Below are 18,042 nucleotides of genomic sequence, written 5' to 3' on the forward strand. Positions count from 1 at the left end.
GACTGAGTTCCACTGGGGCAGGGGCTGCCGAATTCTTCTTCGCTGTGCATGCCTAAGTGAGTAAAATACTTTCCAAATACTACTGTTATTTCTCAGTTTGCCTAAGTGTCGAGGCAGGAAATGAGGATCAACCTTCTGCAGTGCTTTAGGGGCTCATTTCCATATGTAAATATCCCGTCCATATTAGGCAGGCACTCTGGAGGCAAGGATTTTGTCTTTACTCCCCCTGCTTCCTTGAGCCCTTGCACATGCTAGGCTCCTGCCTTCGGCTGTGAGGGCACGCCCCAGCCCTGGAGTGCACACCATGCTGAGGGATATGCTTCTCTCAGAAGGAACGAGCCAGAACCACAGTGGTTTCGTCGTGTTGGTTTACTTTATGGATATTAGATGATTATGATTTCAGGGTGGGTTCATCTTGATATTTCTGCCAAGATAGGTCTTTTAAAATGATTTATTCTGCTTTTGTATGTAATGCAAATCAATTACTTTTAGAAAGAGACTTTTCCTGTCCACATAGTGGGTTTAAAAAAAAACAAACAAACATATTTTTAGTATTTAAAAAACCCGTTTTCAAAGAAGAAAGACCATTTCTGCAGACATGATGTGGATGGCTAGTACTTCCAGGGTTTCCTCGTAAGCTCGGCGCCCGAGGGCGCAGCCCGTGTTGTAGGCGTTTCAGTTATCCCTGTCCACACTCTGACTGCTGTCCTTGCCTTTCTTCCGGAGCAGCTTCTGCAGGCGCATGCGCCATCTGCACCCAGGGGCGAGTGCTGGCCCGTCGTGGGTCAGTTTTCAAGCATTGGCTCCCTGGGGCCTGATGAATCCAAGTGGTTGTGCTCAGAGTTTAAAGAGAGCTTGCTGGCAGTGAGAGAGGAAGGCCGGACCCCGGGCAGAAGCGCAGTTCCTCTTCATCTGGTGAGCCCTCTTGCTCCAAGACAGTCTTCCCTGTCATAGACCATAGCGGGTGACGGTGCGGGGGATGGCCCCTCAAACAGCCACAGACTTGCTTTTCCACTCTTTCTTCCCAGTCAGTCGTTAAGCTAAGGTAAGAACCAATAGGTCCGCCACTGCAGCTGACGAAGCTCTGTCAATTATGTCGAGATGATTGATTTTACATTTAATTTGATATTAATGCGGCAAGTCAGAGGAAAAACACTTAAAGTGTAATTTCTCATCAGTTATTTATATTCTCCCAGGAGCTTAGTTACCAGTTTAGTTGTTTTTTTTTTTTTTTCAGTAAGATGGGGATTTTCTTTTAAGATATGATTCCTAAGTTTTTTGGTTTAACATCTTTCATTAAAATTTCCATTTTCTTAAAAGCTAGTCAACATTTCTTTCTTTCAACATGATTCACACCAAGTTTTCTTGTTTTTGTCTTTTCTTGTTTATTTTTAGATCTATCCCTCTGTGGAAAATGTGCGGACCAGCTTAGAAGGATATCCTGGTAACTGCTTGGGGACTTAGTTGTGGTTCTCTGTATATTCCCAACATGCCTTGGGGCGTGTTTTGTTTTGTTTTGTTGTTGTTTTGTGTTGTGTTCACCCGAATGGTTAGAAATGTAGAGTGGTTTTCTATTATTCAGGTGAAGCTAATGAAACCAGTATTGTTGGACTCCGCAGGGTTCCAGACATGACAGTTCACAGTTTCTCCCTCATAGCAACCGTATGCAGTCTTTGCCTAAGTTTCACTCCTAAAGTGTCTCGCTTGCCTGTTGTCGAGACAAGATATCCAACTACAGCGAGCTCCTCTGGCCCCAGTGCTGCGTCGGCTGCTTGGTAACCTCCTTTGCCTGTGTCTGAGGCCCTACATAGTCCTTCCAAATTTACCTCCTAACACGGGCACACCTCAGGCCTAGCGCTGGTGATTACGATGACCTTTGTGTAGCTCAGTTGCTATGTCAGCCTTCAGGCTTATTTTCTAAAAATCTCTCAACTTTATTCTTCATGTCTCTTCCTACTGCTGAACACGGAACTTTAAACAGAGGCACCCTCCGTAATACCATCAGGTTATTAACAAAGCCCCAGAGAGTGTCCCTCTGGAAGAAACCAAGTCTGATTGGCATTCACTGCCAGCCGGCAGCAGAGTACACTAAATTATGACTAATTTCTCCATTTATTGCTTATGAAATTAGATGTGACCTTGCCAAAAGAGTCTCAATGAAGTTCAGAGTATATTTGCTGTTCGGTGCCTTTTAATGGCAAAATCAAATCATTTCGCTTTGACTCTGGGGCAGGTAGTTTGTCCTTCCTGCACCTCTAATGGGCTGGAGCTATTCGGAGTGCACCACGAGAGAGACGTGCTATTCTCAATGCAGTAATGTTATAAATGGTTCTAAAATAGAATCTGTTTTTAGCTCTTCGCAGTAGGAGACAGAACATACTTTATTGGACGTCAGAGTTGTTTAAAGCCCTCTCTGCACATAGTTCACTGTGGTGAAGGACCAAGGTGTGTTTGGAAAGTCACTGATGAATCTACAATGGATTTTTCTTACTGAAAAAAAAAAAAAGGCAAAAGTGTTTTCTTATCTTCCACCTGTTTGGAAATGGCAGAGTGTAAAGCCAAAGTAGACAGGGCTGAATTTGTCGCTAACTGCACTCCCAGATGTCCCGCCTGGGACAAAAACCTAGTGAAGTTCTTCATACATGCCTCTGGGTGTGAGACAGACCCAGGTTCTGCTGTGCCGTCTGCGTAGTTAATTAAGACCTTTTCTTTTCCAACAGTAAACTGTTTATATGTTTCATTTCCCAGAGAAAAGAAGCCCGTGAAGGAAGTGTACCCGATTTGAGTTCTGGTAGTGTAGGCCCTTGATCCCAGCTACTCTAGAGGAGGCTGAGGCAGGAGGATCACAAATACAAGGCCACACTGGCCTGCAGAGTGAGAGCCAGGCCAGCCTGGACAAGTTCATGAGCGCATACATAGGACATAAGAAGAGTGCTGGGATATAGCTCAGAGGCAGGGTCCTCGCCTCGCCCGTGTGAGCCCCTAGGCTCAGTCCCCAGTACCACGACAGAACCACAAACATAGAAAGAGAAAGTCGTGTGCCTAATGCAAGCATAGGTGGCTTTTTTCAATGAGCTGTTACTTAAGATGAAGTCCTGGAAGCAGCTGTTCTTCTTCTACCTTCTTACTATCAACAGAGATTTTCTTCTTAATGAAAACGCCTCAAATTATATTTCACCATTTTTCCTTGTTTTCCCTCTTTTAAAAGCTGGGGGCTCTCTTCCCTATGGCATCCAGACGGCTGAGAAACAGAGGTGGCTGCACCCCTACTTCCAGTGAGTAACTGCTTCTCGGTGCTGCTCCTGCTTCCCTGGGACTAAGCCTGTTGTGTCAGTCTGCTCTTTAAAAAGTGCCTTATATAATACAGCTAGATTCCTTCATCTGCATGTTAGGGATGGAAATAATTTAAAACAAGCTTTTGAAAACATTTTGGAATAGGTTTTTAATACCAGAGTAAAATTTATCTCTGTTGGCAGGCCAAAAAAAAAAAAAAAAGATAAATAAAAGATCATGTTGGGTGGCTTATGGTTTATGTAAGCAGCATTTAGCTCAGTTTGCTGAAACATGAAATATAACCATCCTGACTATGGTATGAGGGGCCCACACTTGGTCAGGGTAGCTCCTGGGCCTCTGTCTCCGGGATGACGCTGGTGCCTGTTAGACCAGCAGAGCTCAGTAGGCGAGGGTAGGTGGGGAAAGAAAGTTTTATCCTTCCCATCTTGTTCTAGACCCACCCCAGAGTCTTACTTCCATAATGGCTTTTCAGCTGAGCAGCCAGAAATGCGCGTGGGAGTCTGTGTTTGTAGCCTCTGCTGAGATCCTGTTAGCCGGTGCGTTCCTGTCTTAGTCTCTCCTGACAGCACACTTCTGTGTTAGCTGCTTTTAGTTTAGGTTCCTAGGTTCACTCAGATGAGGAAAATGGTGGCCCTCTTAATCCAGAATCGGTGCTGGCAAACTGATTCTAAGCCAGAATCACTGCCTCACGACAAAAGGTCATTACACCTTGGAGCCTTAGTCATGAAGTGTTGGAAATGTAGAATTAATATTGAAAGCCGAAACCCAGGCATTGCTGAATTATCCTCTTGCCTCGTTAGCACTCACCCGTGACAGTGTTTCAGTCACTCGGTCTCATTGGAGAAGCTTCTGTGGAGACTCTGCTCAGTAGTGTGCACTGTAGAGCATGTTAGCCTCCTGCTTCCAAGAGTTCACAGCCCAGCCAGAGACCTGTGTACACGCATTCAGAAAGCACAAGGAAATCAGTGTAGTGCACATGTGCATGCATGTGTGTGTGCTGTGTGTGAAAGGAGGCCCCTACATCCACAGGGTTTCATGCTTTTGTGGCGACTGCTAAATTTCCTTTTTTGACATCCTTACTTTCAGAGTGATAATGTGTTCTTCCATTGTCTAAACAGTTCCTTCAGCCATCACAGTCACAAACTGCTCCTGCTGTCTTTTTAGATTGGGTGTTGCCTTTCATGCCGTTCCCTAGTGTAAGAATGTTGTCTGTCTTGAACTACTTTCTAATTTGTGTTTTATGTCTCTCCTGTCACTAGCAAGTGGTCAGCAGAGACATCCGGCCGAAGCAATGCCATGCCACATATTAAGACGTACATGAGGCCCTCACCAGACTTCAGTAAACTGGCTTGGTTCCTTGTCACAAGGTAAAAGGACTTTATATGTTTCATGGGAGGCCTTGTGGCTTCTGGAGTGGAGTCTTGGAAAGTGTTCTGTGAAGTGCTCTGTCTTCAGCCTGCTTCTGTCACTGAACCTGAAAGGAGTCAGGTGCCTAATGTCTTACTGAATGTGTGATCATTGCCTGACTTTTTTGTCTCTCTAGATATCTATAAGGTTTGCATAAACTTTGGATTTACTTCTTTTTATATACTGTAATAGTTATAACAGTGATCAAGCAAACTGACATTTGGGGTAAATACAGAAGAAACATAAAATGTTAAAATTGATACTTTTTTTATTAGCTTCTCTTTTAGATAATTAAAACTTGAGCAATCAGTTTTGCCCTTCTAAAAACATCTTTATTATGATATAATTCACATATCATAAAATCTGTGCCTTAATGACTACAATTTAACAGTTTAAACATGTTCACAGAATTGCACATCTATCACCACAATCTAATTTTAGAATATTTTAATCATCCCTAGAAGGAACTCCCTACCCACTGACCTCTCTCTCTCCCTCTCTCCCTCTCTCTCTCTCTCCCCCCCCCTCCCTCCCTCCCTCCCTCCCCCTCATTTAAAGATAAATTGCTTTGCCCTTTGGAAATAGAGCTGTGAGAACATTAGTGCCTCGCTCCTAGTCAGAACTCAACCACTGGACATCTCTCTGTGATGAAGTAACCTAATCGGTGTCAATCACAACTAATTAAACTATCACAGAGCAGAATTAGTGCTTTGAGGATGAATGAAGAATGAGCCTCAGAGCATAATGGAAAAGCAGGCTTTTGAGTTCTAAAAATAAACATTCGGAATGTGTTTGTCACTTAGTGGCTATTTAAACTTGGGGAATTTGTTTAATCTATGTTTGTTTCGTAGTTATAAAAAGAAAGAGGTAATGGCTACTTTTGGGGTTCCTGTGATTGTTAAATGAGGTGACAGACTGGGTACCCAGAGTGGAACTGGGCTTCTGTGTGGTGGTGGTGGTTGTACATGACTGAAGTGGTTATACACAGTGAGCAGACATACGTGCAGGCAAAGCACGCAGATACATTCATTTTTCTTCAAAGAATGCCTGATCGTTAAGCTACCTTCAATACCAACTCTAAGCTTGTGCAGAGGCCAAGGCACCCTCTTTAACATTTCACATTATTCAACATGTCTTTCTTTTTCTTCTGTCTCATCTTCCCCAATGCTGGAATTACAGGCATGGGCCACATGCCTGACTCAGTGCGCAAATTGGTGCCTGTGTGCGTGCATGTGCGTGTGCACGTGTGTGTTAGATAAGGTCTCACTGTGTTTCTCTGGCAGGCCCTGAACTGGCTATAATAGCAGATTGGCCTCAAACTCACAGAGATTCACCTACTGCATCTGCTGAGTGCTAGGATTAAAGGTGTGTGCCAACATGCTCAACATGTATTCCAGGAGGAGTTAAGACACAGACTACACCATTTCTTCACTCAGGAAGGCTAGTAACCCTAAGTGTAGGATCTACGTGAGTTTCTGTGATTAATGACTATGTAGAAAATGGTCTGTGTTGTTTATAAGAGCACTGAGCAATGTATTGTTTTTCCTATATTTTCACCACCTGCTCGTTGAGAGGGTGAAGTGTCCATCAGGACCTCCTAATCATCAGATATGGAATATCCTCTCCATTTTAGGCACTGTCTATGGTTCACGGAAGGCAAGAAACAAAGTACCTATTGTAGTATGAGCCCTCATTTGAGGTATAACAGCTTAAGTGAGGCCAGTAGTATATTTTAAAACAGGAAAAAGGAAGGAATGGAAGAAAGGAAATGTCAGATCAGGCCTGTGGCAGATGTGTTTGGAGCGTGCCAGACGGGGTCAGAGAAAGTGGCCTTGGAGGCTGATTGAGGAGACTGCCCCAGCCCACCAAGGGAAGAGCATATGGGTCAAAGGGAACAGCTCAAAAAGGCTCTCAAGCTGGAGAACATGTGGAATGTTGCTGTTCCTGCGCTGACATGCAGAGCTGAGCCAGATAACAGGAGGCCCCGAAGTGCGGTGACATCATCTAATGAGAGCACTGAAAGCTGGGTCAGGCTGCTGAGTGGAGAGTGGGCGCTTAGGAGAGTGCGGATGTGGGCAGCTGAGTCAAGCAGTCTACAGAGCCTGTGCTGTTGATGGGGAAGAGCTGGAAAAGGCAAGCTACAGGGCCCAGGGAGGACTCACTGCGTACAGCATGTTTCTAGATCTCTTTCAAGGAAACAAGTTGAAATGACACACATCGATGCAGAGGTCAGCACAGTCAGCCTCGACTGCAGCCCAGCCTCTTAGAACTCGGGAGTCGCTGAACCTTGCCACACACGTTTCCTGAAGCCCAGAGGCAAGGTGCCAGAGTATGCCTGCGGTTTGGTGGGGAGATGAGTTACACAATCTCTTGCCACCAGGGGCCCATGAAATGACATGTAAGGAAGCTGGAGTCTCAGTAGCAGCTGTAACCTTAGGTAACTACTTCTTCGTTATAAGCATGTGAAACAGCAGCTGCTGTTAGTCAGACTGGTAACCCCCCTTATGGTAGCCCCGTTAGTCTGTACACTCAACAATGGCAAGACCTGTGCTGACCTCAGACCCATCAGCAGTTCCTCAACCCGCCTGGGTGATCACTACCAGCATGGAGGCCCTATCCTGTACGGAAGGAACAACTGTGGTAGAAGAGAGAACTGACCCTCACTAAGCAGCCTCACCTGTCCCTTTCCGTCATCTCAGAGTTCTGTGAGGTCATGGGCCTCACCTAGAAGAGAAGTAAAGCTGCACGTGGAGGCAGCCCCACCAGGCGCTCACAGATATGCGCTGCCTGGATGGTGCTGTGGGAACAGAGGAAAGCTAAGTCGAGCTTCTTGCTCCTGTGGAATTTGCAGTCTAATGAAAGCGACTCAGCGGGTCATGCCGCGTGAATTGATCCTACGGTGCTTTCCTGATGGTAGAGCACTCCATGCAGACCCTGAACTTAGAGTTGCCCAGCACTTGACTTACCATGGCTTCCTCGGCTGGTTGGATTCTGCAGTCTCGTGGGCTTTTACATCATCGCCATGCCTTTCCCTTCTCTACAGTGCTTACTGGCTTTCTCTCTGGGCTATGGCGTGAAGCCCGTATCTATCTTGTTTAGCCTAACCTAGCCCCTGGCAGGGAGCCTTATGTGCAGGAGGTGCACAGTACAGAGCTCTTAGCAAGGTTAATTAATGAAGATGGAGATGACATGGTAATGGTGAGCGATCTGCCTAGACTCCGTGCATAGTAGGTTAGGAAAGAAGCCTCAGAGGTGACTCCTCAGCCAGGAACATGGCTGATAGGTGGATGGAGTTCATCACTGACGTCATTATCAACACTGTAGAAATGAGGAGACAGCTACAGGAAGACAAGAAATTTGACTACAGAGCTAGCTCACTGGTAAAGCCCTGTGTAGAATATGTGAGGACCTGGGCTCCATCCCAAGCACACATCAAAATCAACATAACGGCATACTTACTGTGAGACTTCAAGAGGGGTTTTTGTCCACAGAGGTTTGAGATTTCGTTGTGGTGGTTGTTGGTAACTTTTGGTGAGGTTTTAATTTGGTTTTCTTTGGTTCTCTCTCGGGCTCATCGCTGATACCTTAAGGCTTTGTGATTTTTCCCACTGGGAGCAAGCAGAGCAGGCTAATGCCTGATGCTGGGAGCACCCAAGAAACACAACAGAGGGTTTCTCATAGCCAGGCATGGTGGCACATACGTGTAATTCCAGTCCTCCAGAGCTTGAAGTAGGAGGATCACCATGAGGTCAAGGCCAGCCTGGGCTAGAAGGCAAGACCTATCTCAGAAAAACAAACACAAAGGAGATGAGGTTTGTCATATGCTCCATCGCCAACCAAGCCATCTGTCCTGGTTGAAGAGCCATTGGCTGTGTGACAATCTTCCTTCTACATTAAAAACCACTAGGTAGCCATTCATTCTGGACACTGTTCTTAGCCAGTTGTCCAGCGCATCTGTTGATTTACCCAGCACTTACTAAGTGCCAAGCACTTTGCTAAGTGCTGGCAATACAATTATAAACAACCATTGGCCTGCTTCTGGTGGTGGGAGTTACATAAAAGAAACACGCTTATTTACACAGTCAACAGGGTGTGTGTGTGTGTGTGTGTGTGTGTGTGTGTGTGTGTGTGTGTGTGTGGTGTATGACAGAGAAAAATAAGGCGGGATGGTAATTCAGGTGACGTTTATCTGACGTCTGCAGGACCAGATGAAGTTGAGGAGGATCACATGACATATGCTCAGTCCATTAACTCCCCTGACTAGTAGTCTGGACTAATAGGACCCCATGATAACCGTTTGGAAGTGGCAGCTTTTGCTGTCTGATTAAATGAATTAAGAAGAGGGTTTTGCAAATTGGCTTAAGTTGTTTGTAAAGTTGAAGTGATCACAGAGAAGTTAAACAAGGCACACGGAAGACTGACTAGCGGGCTCCGTCACCCACTCCACTGCGCGTAGGATGGGATGGGCCTAGGTAGTTGCTGCATCTTAAATGGGAGGGTCAGAGAAGGCCTTGTTGATTCCTTTAACGAGAACAGGAAGTGAGGTAGGTTCCCTGTTTGTGGAGAGCTGAAGGAGAGCAAGGCAGGAGTGGGCACAGAAATAGGCTTGGAGGAGAGGCAGCACTGAGTGCTCTGTCCAGATAGGAGGAGAGGTCAGAGAGCAGCGTGTGGCCAGACTTTTCTTCCTCACTGTTAGGGGCAGAAGTTCCTGAGGCTTTACTAGTCCCGGGCCTGGGAGAGAGTTATACATCAGTGAATTTTTTCATTTGGATTGGCTGGAGTCCATCTGTGCTTTTAGAAGACTTATTCAGGGCTGAAGAGACGGCTCGGTAGCCAACAGCATGTCTGCTCTTGGCAGAGGACTCAAGCACACGTTAGGTGGCTCACAGTCACCGGTAACTCCAGCTCTGGGCAGTCAGATGGCCTCTCCTGGACTCTGCGGGCACTCGTATTCATGTGTATATAACCTCCCCCCCACTTATCCCCACCACACACAATTAAATAAAACTTCCCTTTTTAAAAATAAAGGCACTTTATGCCTGTAACTTTTTAGAATAAGGGCTTTAAATATCCTCAACTTGGACTTATATAAAAATAGTGTGTTTCTCAACAGAGCACTATTGGTATTGACTCAAAGTAGTCAATAATGTGTATAGAAATGATAAAATGATAGTCTTATAAGAGATTATCAGGATCTCACAAGATCTGAGTTTCTAATCTACAAAAATTTATCAGCTTAGAGGTGTGCTTTGCTGTGGTAGTTACTGTCCGTTCTTATTTCCCAACCAGCTGTAAGCGAGGCCTCGAGGATGCCGTCTTAGGATGCCATCTTCCACAAAGCAGAGCGTTCTAGACTCAAGCTATGCAGCCTTCCCCGCCCTCCTTTAAGCAATATGGACTTATGAGTATGGGTATCTGCTGGGGTGTCCGTTTGTGTAGCACGTGGGTGTGGTACCTTTGGAGGCCAGGCGAGGTCATTTGCATTTCCTGGAACTGGAATCAGAGGGCCTTGAACCACCACGTGGGTGCTGGGGCCAATCTGGGTTCTTTTAAAATGTATTTAGTTTGAGGCAGGGTGTTGCTAAGTTATCAGTCCTCTTGTCTCAGCCTCATGATAGCTAGGGTTAAAGGGACACCCGCCATGCCTAGTTCAGTGTGGGCTACTGAGGCAATCATGATAAACACAGGCGTACAAGACACCGGTTGTTTAACACAGCATATCCCTTTAGGTTTCTTTGTTTGTTTTTATTTGTTTAATGAGCAGTATACTCCAAGGATAAAGTAGTAAGTACTTATACCAGTAGCGTGGTCAGTTGATATATTGTCAGTTATTGTCTACACTGTATCATTGTAGACTAGAAACTTTATATGGCCGGTGGTGTATTGGGCTCATTTACGCCAATATCGCCATCAACTTTACCATGACTATAATAACTGGACCGTCGGGGTTTGGGGCTCTAGCATGTTACTATGCTGATGTATGCTATACATGATGTCTGTGTGTACTGCAATGCCATTGTGTGGTGTATCACTGGATTTGATAAGAACACTTTAAAGACCCCTTCCTTCTCCGTGTTGTTAATATAAGTACACAATGAAAGGGCATGGGCGGGTAGCCCACTATTCCTATTCCTGCACCCTCGCCACTGTACTCGCCAACTTAAGCCATCGTCATTAGTCGCCTGGGTGCTCAGTAGCTTCAAGCTCAGTGCACCGTTCAAGCCTAGCACCTCAGAAGTGATATTACCTGACCTATATTCAAAGGAATGATACGAGACAAGGTGCAAAGATCAGACTCCAACATGGATGCCATTTTCTAGTCTCGCCATTTATATTTTGGGAAATTTATAATATGGGCATTTTATCTGATTTAATGGAACCTTCTCAGGATAATGATAGAAAATATATGAGGATGTTGCCCATTAGGCCATATAATGTATTTAATATTTGTTAGGCCTCTTTAGATTCATGAAATCAGGTCTAAAGTTTTTGTCTGATTTTCATATATAGCACATTAACATACATACAGTATGTGACTTAAAGACTTGTCTGTGGGGACTAGAGAGATAACTCAGAGGAAAAGAGTGCTTGCTGCTCTTTTAGAGGACCAGAGTTCAAATCTCAGGGCCTGACTCAGACTGCCCACAATTGCTAGTAACTCCAGTTCCAGAGAATCCAACACTGCCTTCTGACTTCCACAGACTTCTGCATACACATAGCATACACATAGGCATGCTTGCAACATACACAAATCACTTTTAAACACTTGTCTTTAGACTGCATTTTTTAAAAACTCAGTTTGAGGCTAATTTGATAACTGATAAGAATTACTCAACCTTCCAGTGACTAAGTCACTACCCAAAGACTATACATGGACTGACCCTGGGCTCCAACCGCATAGGTAGCAATGAATAGCCTAGTAAGGGCACCAGTGGAAGGGGAAGCCCTTGGTCCTGCCAAGATTGAACCCCCGGTGAATGGGATTGTTGTGGGGGAGGGCGGTAATGGGGGGAGGATGGGGAGGGGAACACCCATAGAGAAGGGAAGTAGGAGGGGTTAGGGGGCTGATGACCTGGGAAAGGTAATAACATTTGAAATGTAAATAAGAAATACCCAATTTAATAAAAATGGGGGGGGGGGAATTACTCAGCTGTAACACAAGTACTTTCTGCACATCTTTAATCCTAGCACTCAGGAGGCAGAGGCAAGAAGATCTCTGAGTTCAGGTCCAACCTGATCTACAGAACTAGTGCCAGGGCTACACAGAGAAATCCTGTCTCAAACAAACAAACAAGACAAGTACTTAGGACCAGATGTCTGTATTTCAGAAACTCAAGAGCTGGTACTTTATTTTGTGGCTAGGTTGACACAAGGTGTCTTTTATTCTCTTTTGTCTGGCTGTTTGTTTCTATGGAAGTTCTTTCTGGTCCTAATAAGATTTTCTTTCCATCTGCTTTGATCCTATCATGAAATCATCCCTCATTTGATGAGCATCCTGTTGGTAAGGGGAATTACCAGTACACGACAACAAATACAGTCACCAAATTTTTACTGCAGCACCAAGTAAGCAAGAAGCCGAGCTTTAGGAAGAAACCTTGACTAAGAAGATTGGGCCTTAGTGTAGTTAGCAAACCTGATGAGAACAATTATGGAAGCTAAGCATTGTGGGAGGCAAGAAATAAGGTGGTTACTAACACTGTCTGGAGCACTGTTACGGTTGCCTAGCAACTGATAGGCACTGTTTGATAGAGATGGAGCAGAAATGTTGGTGCTGCCACTCAGAGGAAAGGAGACAAGTGCTTGACTACAAAATCGCTGCTGGCTTTTCAGAGACTCATAAAAGGCATTCTCCTCAGCTGCAGTGCCGTTCTGTGCTTCAGCTCCCTGCTGTCTGCTCCTTAGAGTGTGAAGCAGCGACTGGGCTTTTGTCCCTTCCTTTGTCTGTGGTTTTTGGAGGAAATCGCTTAGGATCACACAAAAGAATACCTGTAGATGTTATCGAGTAGACTCGGTGGCCTGGTGCTCCCAAGATAACCAGGATTCTTTGAATACTTTGTTACAAATAATGTTATCAGCCCTACAGTCTGCAAATGATTCCTTTTGTACTTCAGAGATGATTCAAGGCCACTAACCACCTTCGCATTCTTGCATTCTGGTACAAGCAGAGCAAAGACAGCATTTCTTTGTTTATGCCCGTGTGAGCCAGCCTCCAGAAACATTATCCCTGGTGAGAAAATGTTTGCTACTGTCGGCTAGGGCCTGGAGGCCCTTTGTGTGCTGGCACTCCTAGTCATGAGGTATACCAGTGACTTGAGATAGAATGTCGTATGCAGTCCCCCACCAAGGACTGGCCTCCAGAAAAACCCAGAGATCAGCTGTGCCTTATATAGCATATATTTACTATATGGTGGATTAAGCCCCCTCCCTTTAGACCCTTTGCGTGGTGAAGCAGCAGCCGCCCAGTCTCCCTTCTCCCTACTGCTCCTGGCCTGCTGGGCTTAGTCCTCATTGACCTCCTACCGGGTTCGCTGCCAGCTGTGCCCTGGCTTCTCACCTAGCTAGATTTTAATTTCTCATCCAGCCAGACACAGGTCTATAATCCCAGCTACTCAAGAGGCTAAAGCAGGAAGGTTACAGGTTCAAAGCCAGTCTGGGCAACTTAGTGAAACCCTATCTCAAAATTAAAAATGAAAAGAAGGGTGGCCTTTGCTAAGCAAGTCAGCTTGTAGTGTAGTCATCGGGCCTGCAGTGAATTAGCACAACAGGATCATCAGGAGAGTGAGTACTCAGAGCAACAAAACCACTTCCTCCCTATCCAGGAAGCACGGGGGGGGGGGGGGGGGGGGACCTGAACTTTATAATCTCCTTCAAGGGCCTACATTCAATGACCTAAAGACCTCATACACTCTTACAAGGTTACTTCCCAAATCTTTAGCTCATGAACATTGAGGCACACAGCCAAATCCTATTACTCCTCAAATCCTCTCCTGAAGCTGCACACAGTGTTTCCCTGTGAGAGTGATCTCTGTCTCCCCTAGCCCTCCTCAGTACCCCCAGGATACCCCTAACTGCCATAGCATGCACTCGCACGCACACACACACACAAACACACACACACACACACTCACACAGAGCCTGATCAAGCTACCAGAGTCACAGATCAGCTATCAATATCCCATCCCAAGGCCACACACCCAGCGTGCTATCCCTAGTGGCGTGCTCTCAAACAGCAGGAGCGATGAGTAAAAGACTGAACAGTTACAGGACACTTAACAGTGTTGGACAAGAGAACCAGCCAGATGACTCAGGCTGGGGTGCCATTTGCTTTTGCATGATGTGGCTGACATGGGTATGAACAGACTAGTGGTTAGAAGCCAGGGAATTTCAAATACTCAAGAAATGTTGTCAGCTGCCAGGCTGTGACTAGAATGGGCACCGAGTGAGCATGCAGAGTGTTTTGGAGCGCTCTGAAGTTCTTGGCGTCTTACCCCAACAAAGCCTGGCACAGAACACATACCCCGTAGACAACTTGTTGAATAAATGAAGAGGCGCGACACACAAAACCTGTCGGGCGGCAGTGAGTGAGACCCCCGGAAGTGGGGGCCAAAATAGATTGTTTCTCTCTGTAAGTCAGTTGTCTCGAGTCTTTTGTTACTCCGATGAATGTGATAGGCTTCAGGGATGCCTTAGGTAGAGGAATTGATGAACCTGGAGGTCCTGAGTCATTGGGGGAAGAGGGCCATGAGCTGGCACAGAGTATTGTATAGGGAGGAGTGGGGAAGGCCCCAGAAAGTTGTTGGGACCAGCTTTAGGGGCAAGCAAGTGGTTTTAGACTCTCTGGGTAAGGATCACTGAAGGCTTTCAAACAAGTGAGCCAGGTGATCCACAGTGCTTCGTAAACATTACTGAGAGCATCTAGTATTTAGATCTACTGTAACTGCCATATTTGTGATAAATTTCACTGCCGGCTTTCTGAGAACTCCATGGTCTCGGTGTTATTACACCTGTCTGGATATAGAAACAGGTGCACAGTATAGTCTGCTCACCTCGTAGATGGTTTAGCTGGATCTTGGATCTGTCTTTTTTTCCTCCACATCATACTGTTTTCCGGAGTCCATCTGTGGTTGGACCAGAACACAATGTGGAGGCAGACAGCCCTCCTGAGACACTGATACAGACTTCTAAACCTGGGACCCTGTGTGACAGTCGAGTGTGGCGAAAAGAGGAAGCCATGCACATGGCCGAGGATGGAGGGTCAGAGTGGCAGCAGGCCGAAAGCAGGAAGGAAGGAACACATGTCCCATAGATGAACACAGCTCTGTTGTGATTACAAACGTTGTCACAAGCTGTCTCAGTGGATGTCAGTAGCAAGCTAATATTCTTTCTAGAACAATAGTTCTTGGCACTATTCTTTGTAAAGCTCCAAAGGTATGAGTCCCAGCAGCCTATAGGAAATGAAGCGAAGGTACCAGGCTTCATAAACTCAGGGGCATTGACGGGTGCTAGGTTTGAGAGGTAAACTAACCCAGTGCTGGCCATACCTTGATCCTGCTGGTCTTCATGGCTAAATAAACAGCCTACCATCATCAGTCAACAGAGATAATCCCTGCTGCTCTCTGCCCTTCCCTCTGTCCACTCAGTCTGTGCTGTTCACAGTGTTCCTTGGAGGCCTGTAAGTTCTGAAAACTCCTTTCAAGGCCACAACAGAGACAAAGGGAGAAGAGCACAGGCAATTCCTGCTTCTTCTTTAGACCTCAGTCTTTTGTTTGTTAAAAGGTTTCCTTTGAACAAAGAATTCTTCTGGCTTAAAAAAAATGGAGAAACTTTGAAGTATGATTAAAATATTTCGTTTCCCAGGACCCACTGTAACAAAACTTCATGGTTCTATAAAGGAATGAACTTCTCTCTTCTTTCCTCTGTGCCCTGCTTCATAGTTGCCTGGTCACCTGGGCGATTCTATCAGTCCTGCATCCTAACCAGTGAGCACACAGTAGTAAATCCAGATGTACCCTTACAGCTTCTCACACCCTAGCTCTCCCACCAGGAGAGGCCCACCAAAACAATGGTGCATTCCAGCAGCATTTGATTATCACACTGGTTGTAAAATGCTGTGATACAGTGCCTTAATACTTGAAAAGCAGTTTTTAAAAGAGGCCATGTCATTGGTCTGGAGAGGTCAGTTGAGTTGTCTTTTTATTACACCTGTTTATGTTTTTACATGTGTGTAGTCAGAGGCTAACTCAGGGAGTCAGTTCTCTTCTCCTTCTCCTTCTCCTCCTCCTCCTCCTCCTTCTTCTCTTTCAGGGAGTTCTCCTGAAACTCAGGTTTCAGTCTTCTTGGCAAGTAACATGACCCATTGAGCCACCTCACTAGCCCCAATTATGGAATGTGGTTTTGTTTTTTGTCTTACTAATTTGGTCTTCTGTTTTTAGGTTGGTTAGTTGGTTAGTTGCTTGCTTGCTTGGTAGGTAGGTTGGTTGGTCTGTCAACCGAGTTAAATCTAGGGCCCGTGTGTGCTAGGCAGGCACTCTCACTGAGCTATATCCTCATGTATAAGGAACTGTGACGATAACTCATTTTGAGTCCTTGATGCTGATGTGGTAGCCTCTGACGTCTTTATAATTGCACCGGTGGGATCAAGGATAGATAGTCCACTTAAAGACAAGAGTGTTCATGGAATGCCAGAGCCCCCACTTGGAGTTCACTGCGTGTATGAGGCACTGTGGACCATGGTTTGCCTGTGACTGGGGACAAGGTGGGGTCTTCAAGTAGATGGATTCGACTCGTCAGAAGGTGGACTTGCAGCAGCCCACACCGAGGGCAGCGTTCCTGCAGCACTCTGCTCGCTCTCACTTGTCCTTTCCTGTGGGAACCCCTTTGTTACTACCCGGTGTGAGCAACCGCACCTCTCAAGCATGGGTGCTCCTCTTCCATAGCTAACCTCGGAAGGAAACATGTGCAGACTTATTTAGTCTTCGCCATGCTGTTCTGTAGCGAGCACCTTTTCGCCCTCTGCAGTAACAGCAGGGGGCTTACGTCCCAGCCTTATCACGCGTCTGTGTTTCTGCCTTGCAGACTTGTGTTGTGGTTATGGCATCAGTGATGCAGCCTGGTTGATGATGTGTAGACCCATCTATACCAGAACTGTACAACTAGGGCGTCTGGGAAATATGCTGCCAGAGTGTCCTGTCACTTGATGAATCCCCCAAGGGAAAGAGTCAGTCACTGCCCATAAACTTACAAAGCCTTGGTGAGGGTAAGCACCGTTTATTAAGTACCATCCATGTGCTGGGACTTTATGCACCTTATCTGGTCGACCCCTCATGCCAGTGACAGGAGTCAGGTGTCCCTGTATTTACTGTTACGGAAGCTGATGGTTGGCAGAATAGCGCTAGCCGTGGTCAGAGTTCATGTGATTCAAGACCTGCGTATGCTAATCCTCTGTCCTCTGCATTCTTGCATTTAACTCTGCAGGCTCTTTCTCCAAACTTTGACTTAAAATGTTTTAGTCCTCCAGCTGCAGTCTTGGTTCTCTAACCACAAGTCTTAATCAGTTGTATCTTCTAAGCTGAGTGAATCAGCCCCTTTTCCCGAATGAAGTAGATGTTCCTTGCCTGCCTGACAAATTCAGAATGCGGTGTTAGGACAGATCTGGGGGCTGGAATAGCAGCCGACAGCTTCTGAAAGAGATGAGGCTTACGGGGGAGGAAAGGATTCGGGCTTGTAAGGCGTGGGCAAAGGACAGAGAGAGGATGTTGGTGATGGATGGGGGTGTGGGTAATAAAGCATCACTCGGTCAGAAGCAGAAGAATCATGGAAGGCGGCAGCAGGGAGTAACACTGAAAGGCACGGAGCCAGCCTTAGGGGGTGGGGGGGCTTGTCTTGGATCCAGGCTCTGCTTGAAAGGATGTTTTCTGAGATCTACAGGAATCAGTACAGAATAAGAAACCTGAGGCAGAGAGAGCCATTTTGGAGTTCTGTGCTAGGGTAAGCGACCCAAACTAGAGCCTTTATTGGAAACATGTTACAGGCTACATTAGAAAAGTGACTAAAAAGGTTAACCTATAGAGCCAACAAGTCCATAATGCCTGAGATATCTGGGTCTGATCAAGTGAGACCAAACAGAAGGGAATTAGCCTGAAGATGGAGGAGCAGCCAGGCAGCCAGCCTTTAGATACAGGTGTGCTGGTGGGCGCCCTAATCCTAGTACTCAGAAGGCAGGCCAGAAGAATCTCTGTTCTGGGCCGCCAGTATCACATTTCTCTTCTTAAAACACTGGAGGAAGTCTTTAGAATTCTTCTCTGGAGCCTTCGGGGATTAGAAACGCTGCCAATACCTGGA

At 46.0% G+C, this 18,042-nt stretch overlaps 1 protein-coding gene across 1 annotated transcript in view; it reads left to right on the plus strand.

Moving 5' to 3' along the window:
* The window catches only part of Tdp1 (tyrosyl-DNA phosphodiesterase 1), a 74,312-nt gene that overhangs the window by 34,609 nt on the left and 21,661 nt on the right, over positions 1 to 18,042 (plus strand). The window contains 4 exon segments of the mRNA NM_001031657.1: positions 730 to 915; positions 1,396 to 1,444; positions 3,209 to 3,275; positions 4,554 to 4,661. Of these exon segments, the coding sequence (NP_001026827.1) occupies positions 730 to 915; positions 1,396 to 1,444; positions 3,209 to 3,275; positions 4,554 to 4,661 (410 nt within the window).

Source organism: Rattus norvegicus, chromosome 6 (genome assembly GCF_021556685.1).
Source record: "Rattus norvegicus strain SHRSP/BbbUtx chromosome 6, alternate assembly SHRSP_T2T, whole genome shotgun sequence".
NCBI lineage: Eukaryota > Metazoa > Chordata > Mammalia > Rodentia > Muridae > Rattus > Rattus norvegicus.